Source organism: Salvelinus alpinus, chromosome 8 (assembly GCF_045679555.1).
Source record: "Salvelinus alpinus chromosome 8, SLU_Salpinus.1, whole genome shotgun sequence".
NCBI lineage: Eukaryota > Metazoa > Chordata > Actinopteri > Salmoniformes > Salmonidae > Salvelinus > Salvelinus alpinus.
The window spans coordinates 56314905-56324168 of record NC_092093.1 but is presented as its reverse complement, the minus strand read 5'-3'; the positions used below and the strand labels follow the sequence as shown (position 1 = coordinate 56324168).

At 46.4% G+C, this 9264-nt stretch overlaps 1 protein-coding gene across 2 annotated transcripts; it reads left to right on the top strand.

Annotated features, from left to right (window-relative positions):
* Window positions 1-318: 318 nt before the first annotated feature.
* LOC139583310 (zinc finger homeobox protein 2-like) lies at window positions 319-8271 on the top strand. Of its 2 annotated transcripts, none has more exons than XM_071414239.1 (5): window positions 319-451; window positions 2317-2475; window positions 2902-2962; window positions 3263-7410; window positions 7730-8271. In XM_071414239.1, exons 1-5 carry the CDS (start codon window positions 446-448, stop codon window positions 8123-8125), a joined length of 4770 nt encoding a protein of 1589 aa, XP_071270340.1. In that variant the 5' UTR covers window positions 319-445; the 3' UTR covers window positions 8126-8271. The 2 variants fall into 2 exon arrangements, with proteins under 2 accessions (XP_071270340.1, XP_071270339.1); XM_071414238.1 differs by lacking the exon at window positions 319-451 and adding an exon at window positions 869-979.
* Window positions 8272-9264: the final 993 nt, after the last annotated feature.

The window sequence follows — 9264 nt, the reverse complement described above, 5'->3', positions numbered from 1 at the left end:
ACTATTCACTCTGTTTAGTTATTTTAATCCTAATCTGATGACCCCATACAGGATCAGGATGTTGGGTATGAAATCTGATTCAATCCGGTTGATTGAATTTTACAAATGCTTATTCAGATCAGTCGCCATGGCTCTGGTAAAGCCCACTCTCTGGTAAAGCCCACTCAGCATGCTTCATTACATTAAACAGCAAAACTGGTTCGACGAGACAAATAGTATTTGAATCAACTCATATTGTTACATAAAGGTTTTATATTGACGACACGTCTGCGTCTCTGCTGAATGTCAGCGATCAGCCTTGGGGGGGAGCTGTCGTGTGTTTACTAGAGAGAAGAGGGAGGGAGAGAGACGAAGGGGGGAGAGAGAGAGAACAGGCGAGGGAGGGCGAGCAGGAAAACTTTTCAGTTTTAAAGAGCGAGAGAAAGCGTGTGCTGGAGCGGCGACCATGCAGGTAAATGCATTAACTAATTGCTCAGAAGTTAATTAAACGATATTGTCGATGTCTTAATTGCGATTATGGTTGGAAGATTGAAACTATCATTTGAACAACAATCGAACGATGAATTGTTGTATATCAAATAGTTCTATGCACCGAATTCGAACATAAATGTCCAAAACTTTTCTGCCTCCCCTTCTCTTCACCCCCCTTCGCCGTGCGCAGTGTGCAAGTATTCTGTTTCAAGTAGTTTAGCGTTTGATTTATTTGGTCAATTATTGCACGAAGCTATCTACAATGATTGTTAAGATGTTCATGAATACTAAAACTCTTGGATAATGAAACTGATCATTAAAATGCGTCCTGGGTTTTGTGGAATGGTGAGGGAGGGGTGCGATTTTTTTTTTTTTTTTACACATCTGTGAAGGGAAGCCATATTCATTAATTAAATAGCTTAGTCCATGTAGGCCTCAATTTGCGCTGTTGAGCAGGCAGCGGGTGGAGTAATACTGGATGCCCGATTGGAAGCCCACAATCTGTGGGGTAAGGGAACCACTCAAGGCCGAGGTTTCGGATGGGAACCAAAAGCCTAGCGACTCAGTCTATGTATCAATTTGTAGTGGAACGCTATGCTTCAGGATGTGTAGCCATGTACACCTGGGATAAGTTATTTTTTTGTCTACTGGACTAGTTAGTTGAAAGACGGTTGAGAGTGCGACGGGTTATCTTGCCAGCTAGCAGGCTGGCACGATTGTTTGATCCTTTTGTTTAATTTCGCAACGTTAATGAATAATCAATGCGGTAGGTTCGATTCTCTGTTTTAACCGTCTTTATAATTGCAGAGCAGAGGAACTGGTGTTTGTTGCATTTCATAACATTAGTTAGCATCACAACGTTGATAGCTTGGCTAACTAGCTTGCTAGCTAATTGATTCATCACTGTTCCGCGTATCTAATTAATCTGTACCTTAATTAGCTAAAGAATGAAGAACAATGGGAATTTATCAATACCGTTGTATAAATCCTTAAACTATGGTTTATAACGCACTGCACTCTCTCAACCATAATAATCATGCAACCTTGCTGGTAAAACGATATTTTCTGGGCACGGCTAGCTAGCTAATTGGTGAGGACGGAAGTGGGCAATACAGCAGAGTGTTGGTATTCGGCATGTATCTTTTTATCGCTCATCGATTAATTTAGAAGTACCGGTATTGAAAGTTGTAGCCTAATAATAGGGTCCTTTGGTCTAATTACACAATTCAATTTCTGCCGAGTAGCTTTGGAAAAGGACAACACTGCATTGTCTCGTGGTTGGGTATGCTGGCCATTTACTAGGCTATTATATTGGTGTGTGTGATAACGTTCAAATGGCCCATGGTTCGCTCATTAGTTACAATGAAGCGACATGTTATGTTTTGCATGACCCTAGATATCGTACTTGTCTCTGAAATGTGCTAAATGTATGCTGGTCAAGGTCAATAATCAGGCCATTCACAACGATTTAATTGAAGTGGAATAAATGTTTCTTCGTGCCAAGTGAAGTGACATTGCATTCAAGTCAGAAAATATTCTGTATTTTTATTTGTCTGTATTTATTTATTTGGACCAAGTTCAAGTCATACTATTTTGTCTGTAGCCTAAACAATTAGACTAGCGATAGGCTGTATGTGTTTCTTCTGATAGTTATCTATATTGAGGTTTAACTTGGATTACTCTCACTATTTAGGTTTATGTAGATTTCCATTTCCAACGTACTGAAATAACATTTGCACTGTGCAGCCTATGACTTTTTTTTCAATACAAAGAAACACCCCTGGATATGGTTCTAATTTCAAAGCAATATTTTTCTATCCACTGAAACACATTTTGATCTTGCAGGAGAAGTCTGGAGAGACGGTGTGCAGTGAAAGCAACGAGGTGGCGGTGTGGTTGTGCCCACTGTGTCAACAAGGGTTACCAGACAGGGGCTCCCTTTCTCTGCACCTGTCTGACAGTCATAGTGTGCTCCCTAACTGTGTCGACAAGCTGCTGGACATTGTAAGTAGTGCTACGCTACATGGGTCTACAAAACTTGACTTGGGTGTCTGTTATTATGGTGATGTGTTTCATGAATGATACTTGGATGTTAAACAGTATACATGATAAATTATTGTACATTATGTGTGTACATGATAAATGATTGTACTATGTGTGTACATGATAAATTATTGTACATTGTGTGTGTACATAATTGTGGGACTTAAGACCGTTCAATAGAACTTTATTTACCCCCTTAGGGCATTATTAGTAGTGGATCACTGGTTATGTGAAATATTGCAGAATGAGTCACCAATTTGTACTAAGATGCTCTCTTGTTGGACTGCAAAGCTAAGCAGTTGGTTCCTGTGTCAGCAGAATTTAGTCTTACGGTAAAGTTTCCTTGACGTGTTTTTCAGAATGAATTAATCACGTTTTCTTTACCAGGCTGCTCCCAAACAGGGGGCGAGTGGAGTGGACGGGGACACCGATGTTCAGCATGACGCAGGTGAGTTTCTCCTTTGAATGACCGCAGTACCCACCATTTTGCACTGTGGATTAGTTTATCAATATTGTATTTATGAATTTATTTGAATAGAGGATACAAGCACATTGACAGAGTAACCTAAACATCTAGCTTGTGCTAATTTTAAACACCTGTTACTAAGAGGGTATTGTTAAACCTACAAGCATACATTTTTGCTATGACTGTATTTGTGTTGTCAGGTAATAAATGAATCGGGTGCTGTCAGGGTTCCATTTACCAAAAAAAGCTGTTGAAATATCTTGCCTTTCTCCTTTACATCAGATGCCCCGTCATTACAGCTGAAGCTTTTAGAAGCCTCCCTCTCAGACCCGTGTCATAATAATGAGAACACTGACGGACCCCAACATAATTCCGACAGTAGGCACACTCTCATTGGGTCTGGATACAAAGATAAAGAGATGGATAAGGAGGCAGAGAGAGCTAGAGACCCGGAGGGAGGTGGAGTTGTCTTTGAGACGCATCAGGAGAGAAGTCAGTCCACAGAAACACCTGACAACAATGAAGAGTCAACGGGTACACATTGTGTAATGGCTGAAGGCGATGACAGTCCTCCATTCAAGTGTAATGCGTGCTTAGAGGCTTTTCCTACCAGGACCGCATTAAGTGTTCACTACAACTCTGCATCCCATGTGCAACGGATGAGAACAGGATCCCTAAAACAGGGTGGTGAAAATGGCACCCCAGCCGCTCCCTCAGTCCCTTTTCTGTCTCGGCCATATCTATCAAACAAGCCCTACCAGTGCACTGTGTGTCGAGTCTCTTACAACCATGCCATCACCCTGGAGAGTCATTTGAAATCTGTTTTGCACCAGACTCGTAGCAGAAATGCAGGAATCTCTGCCAACAGTGCAGGTGGAAATTCAGGAAGGACCAATATGGCTACTAACTTAGTTGTTACGTCTGGGGGCAGTGCTGCACAGTTGGTTAGCACCACCAGCAGCAATTGTGTCAACCCGGCAAGCCTGGCTGCTGCAGCAATGACTAACAAAGACGGAGAAGCAATTCAAACCCAGCCGGCTCCCTCACTGCTTTCCTCCCCTGTGACCTCTGCTCAGGCAGTCTCTGCTTTTCTCACCCTCCTCACGTCCAGCCCAAGCTCTATCTCACACACCCTCCTCCCCTCTCTGTTTGCGGCTGGCGCGTCCCCTGCCACGGCCTCACCTCAGCTCATAACCCAGACTCAGATGCTCATCCCCTTTATCCTGAATGGGCTCCAAACACAAAGCCAGAGACTAAACCCAGAGCTTCTGACCCAGTCAATACCCCTACTAGGTCTCAATGCTGCCCAGCAAGCTATCCTGGCCCAAAGACTCAGTAGCTTACAGAACCAGTGGCCAGCTGTCGGTCTCCAAGCAATCTCACAAGCCTGTTCAGAAGACAGCCAAACAAACAAGAGCGAAGTGAAGCAAGACACAAACGAGGCGACAGCTGAGGAGAAAGGATCACTTAAGGCTGAGAAGGAGGAAAGTTGGTCCATGGAATGTGATGATGGACAAAGAGAGATTTGTGAGGAGGATGCTAAGGGATATGCACAAGAGCATCTCGGTGCCTTAGTAAGCAAAAATAACAGGGCTGAGTCATGTATGATAGATGGAGATTTTGAAATGAACGAGAGCACAACAGAGAGCAGGAACTCAGCAGGTCACATGTGGCCAGATGAGAAAGGGGGGGACAATGACAAGTGTAGTGACCGCTCACCGTCTGTTACCAGCAACTCAAGCCTAAGTCCTACCACTTTAAATCTTATGCTTAGCCCTGATTCTACCCCTCAAAAATCTGAAGTTGGCACAAGCCCTTATGCCTCTGTCTGCTCCCCAGAATCTAGCCCCTCTAAACGCACCTTAAATTCCCATGATCCAACTCGTCCCCATGCTCATTTCAGGGCTCGCCACTTCTCAGGCCCCCCGATACTGTCAGAGTTCCAGATACAGGTTATGCGTGCGTTTCTGGAGTCGCGTAGCGAGGCTGATGCAGCCAGTCCTCCCCGTGATGACTGCGAGTCGTTGGGCAGGGAGGTGGGGCTCACCGAGGTGGAGGTTCGCAAGTGGCTCACCGACGCCCGACGAGCCAAAGAGAGGCAGAAAGCTGGGGGAACAGAGCACATGAGCAGCATTGCATGCTATGGTAAAAAATACAAGGGTCTTGATAACGACGAGGAGGAAGGTTGTCTTACAATAGATGAGACCGAGGGTGGGGTCAGCGACGAGGCCTCTGGCAGTCACGCGATGGATTTGTCAAATAGTGGGGGGCGTAAAGAGATGGGGAGGGAGAGCCAAGGGGACTCGTGTCTGACCTCAGACAATGAAGAATTCTACACCTCTGTCATTGTGAGTGATGAGGACAGCCTGAGTGGCTCCATGAGGGAGGGGCCAGGCAGCCCTGCTAAAGAGGAGGCTCTGGTAGAACTGTCAGGAGACATGGGTTCAGGAGGAAAGGTGTTGCGCTCCACCACTGTGTTCCTCTCAGACGCTGAGGATGACGATGATGCCGAGGAGGCAGCAGCTCAGAGAGCAAAGAGAAGAAAGAGAAAGAGGGAGTTGGAGCGGGAGGAGGTAGAGGTTAAGAAGGAGAGACTAGACCCCGACGTGGATTTACAACTAGAGGCTCAAGCTGATCCTCCTTCCCACCTTCCCGTCACCATTGACCATCAACGGCTTCCGAGTGGCATTCTACACTCCCTCCCTCTGTCTCTGTCCCTCACTCCATTCTCTACTCAGTTCCATAGCCCTTATGTTCTCTCTCTCCCTCCCTCAGTGGTTGGGCTCGGAGTTGCAGAAGGAGATGGAGGCAAAGTACCTGCCTTTCCAAACCCCCCTAACATCACCCGGTTCTCTGACCCTGTCATTACATCATCCCTCTCCTCCCATACCCACACCTCCCACTACATGTCTAATGGAGGAGACTGTGAGGCTGCTTTAGATCTCAGCATTGGGAAAAGCTACAGCTCAACATCTTATTCCTCCACGTCACTCACGGGTGACAAGACTTCAGCACAAAAGGGCCGTCTGCTTGACGGACTCGGTCTAAGGCCCACAGCTTTTGGGGTACCTGGGGAAGGGAGACTCATTGTGGTCAAGGTCAAACCTGAGCAAGTGACTTCCAACAGCAGTGGCTTTGTCAGTGGCATGGCCAAGGCCAGCACTGTCTACATGAGGGAGAAAGAGGAGAGGGACCAGAAAGGCAGGCCGAAAGCACGGCGGTACCGGGACATGAGACGTTCCAGGACCATCATCCAGGCTGAGCAGCTAAATGTGCTTTATGGCTGCTATTTCAAAGACCCAAATCCAGGGAAACACGAGTTTGAGCAGATATCAGAGTGGGTCCATCTCCCAAAGAAAGTTGTACAGATTTGGTTCCAGAACATGCGGGCTAGGGAGCGCAAGGGTGAGGTTCGCTTCATCAGTGATGGCACTCTGGCAGCAGTGGGCAAACCGCTCATCAAGTTCACCTGGCCACTGTCACAACCCATCTTCTCCAGCACCCCCAAATCAAACTCCAACAGCAGCGTCTCAACTGTAGCCAATCCAGTACGGGCCATCCCAAAGATGGAGGTGAAGGAGGAAAATGTTAAAAAACCAGTTCCAAACAGGCCCAAGGAGGTGGCCTCTTCTCTTTCCTCCGTAAGCCACAGTGTGTCTGCAGTGCCAAAGACCAAAATGGAGTTGACAAACAATGTCACAATGGTCAAAATCGCCCCCAAAAGCATCGCTCCAGCTCTCCCTGTCGTCCACAAGGAACCCCGACCTCGCCCCCTTCCCAAACATGCGCCTGAAGAGGAAGTTGGGGAAGATGATGAGGAAGTGGATGATCGTAACCAAGCGAAGCCACTAGCCAGGCCTGGATCCACCAACCGCATGGTGCCAAAACTGCCCTCGACGCCAATTAGCAAGTCTCCTGCTGCGACGTCACAAAAACAAAATGGGCTCAATTACTGGTCGGCCAAGGGCCCCTTTAAGATCAACACACTGTCTAGGGAACAGTTGGGTCTGTCAGCACCCCGTACCTTCACAGCTGTCGGTGCAGCTGCTGCCCCCACTGCCATCACCATTTCTGCCACGTCCTCTGCTCCTGCTGCTGCCATGGCCTCTGCTCCTGCCTCTGCTGCCACAGCAACTACCACAACAGCAAGCGCAAGTAATCAAACCACCGTCAGCATTGTCACCATCGCTAAGACCTCTCCATCGGAGAGCAGCTTCCTGCACCACTCTACCACCCGCAGGCCACGCACACACCTGTCCTGTCTGCAGCTGTCCATCCTGCAGTCATGCTATGAGACGTGCGCCCACCCTAACGCGATGGAGTGTGAGGCGGTAGGGACGGAGCTGGGGCTGCCGCTCAAGGTGGTCCAGATCTGGTTCCAGAATACCCGCGCCAAGGAGAAACGCTGGAGGCTGCAGCAGGAGAAACTGGTCAGACATTTTACTGTACACTATGCAATGAATTGGTCTGTGGAGATATTATTATTTTTTACTTTACAGGCAGCTATCTAGGAAAGAGATTAAGCCCAGTTGTGGACAAAAAAATCTATTTCAATGGAGATCTCCATTGTGCATGCGTTTTAGTCCAGGACTAGGCTGAATCTGTGTCTGGGAAACCAGCTCTAAAACTTAGCTTATTGTCTAGAATTGTATATATGTATGTTGAGGTAATACACCAGTGACCTTTTGTTGAACATGTATGTCAGAAGCCTGTGTTGGAGTGACACTTTTCTCTCTCTGCCTTTTGTAGTCTCCTGTGTCCTCAGATCCCTCCAAGACGGTTGACATGAGCTCGGGCAGCTACCTGCAGTACAACGCTCTGCGAGCCCACCGTCCCATCCTTCCCAAACCGGTTCAGCTGACTGTCCTGGAGCCCTCTTCTCCCCCAGCCGGGGGCCAGCCTGCAGGCCGAGAGACGCTGAGAGGCAAGTGCCAGGCCTGCAACACAGGCTTTGAGTCCAGAGCAGCAGCAAGATCCCATGTCTTTTCCCTTCGACATTTAGCCACTCTGAGAACCACTAACTTTGGCCAGCCAGCGACCATCATCAACAATAAATCTGATAGCGGGTCTATTTCTGTTTCCGCCTCCGGGTCTTGTGTGGAGGACCCTTCAGCTTCCCCACCCCTACCCAGCAGCACCAGCTAAGGCACCCATCAGTGCTGGTAAAGACTGGACCCATTGGGCTCCTTAAATGTTTATAAACACATTGGGCACTGGTCCTCCAAGCTAATATTCTTTCATGTGTGATGGAAAGGCCCAATCACCTACCACACTTGCTCCCTCACATTGGACGTCTTTCTGCCGAGTTCTTGTGTCCAAACTGGATACACTGTTGTCACACTGCTTCACCAAAAGTTATCAAATGAGTGAACATTTACCAGTCCCTTATATTGTCCTGGGCTGCGGTTATAATCTTGTCCTTAACCATCCTGGCCCAGTTTTTAAATCGCTCTTATAATACTTGTGTATTATCCCTAAAGACTGTGCTTATGCAAAAACAATTAGGCCATTATCTGACTGACTAAAAAAGACTGCTGGGATTACCTGTAACTGTATAGATTTGGACCAGAAATGAGAAGTAGCTCTGTTTTTAGTGGCGTTGAACTTGCCATCTTGATTGTGTCTGTGTCACGACAAGCTTTCTGTTAGAATACAGGTGGCGTGTGTTCAGATGGTGTATGCTACTTCACATGGAATCGAAAGGTACTTTTAACTGCTTGTGACTAGAATTTGGCCTGTTAAACTGAACAGATTATCCCCTCCTGTAAACACACTGGCTGTGGCTGAAATGGAATCCTCCATGGGGTTCCATTTCAGATGCACCCAATCACTGTTCTCGTGACAATCCTCTATAGACAGGGAAAAGAGAGGCTGAAGAGGGCAGACTCTCATTATACGGCACTTTGATGCGTTTCACATTGTATGAAACGTTTTTATTCTTAAGCATTCTTATGCAGAGTGTCTTTCTACTTAATGAAAGATGTGCGTGTTGCATGTTGGATGTGTTATTGTAAGTTACATTAATAACATTGGAAACATTGTTTTTTTGGTACTTGCAGTCTGTCAAAAAAAATATCTACATTAACTCACCATACACCATACAAAACGGATCAGACCTTACTGCTGTGCAAGGAAAGTCTTAGTCCTGATACTTGTTAAATTATTTCTAAATTTATTAATTCACTATGGTGTTTTTAAGATCTATTGAATGAATGTGGAGCAAGAAAATAACTTTTCCATTTTTGGTCAATGAAAAATATCCACAACAAATCATTTCAAGTGTA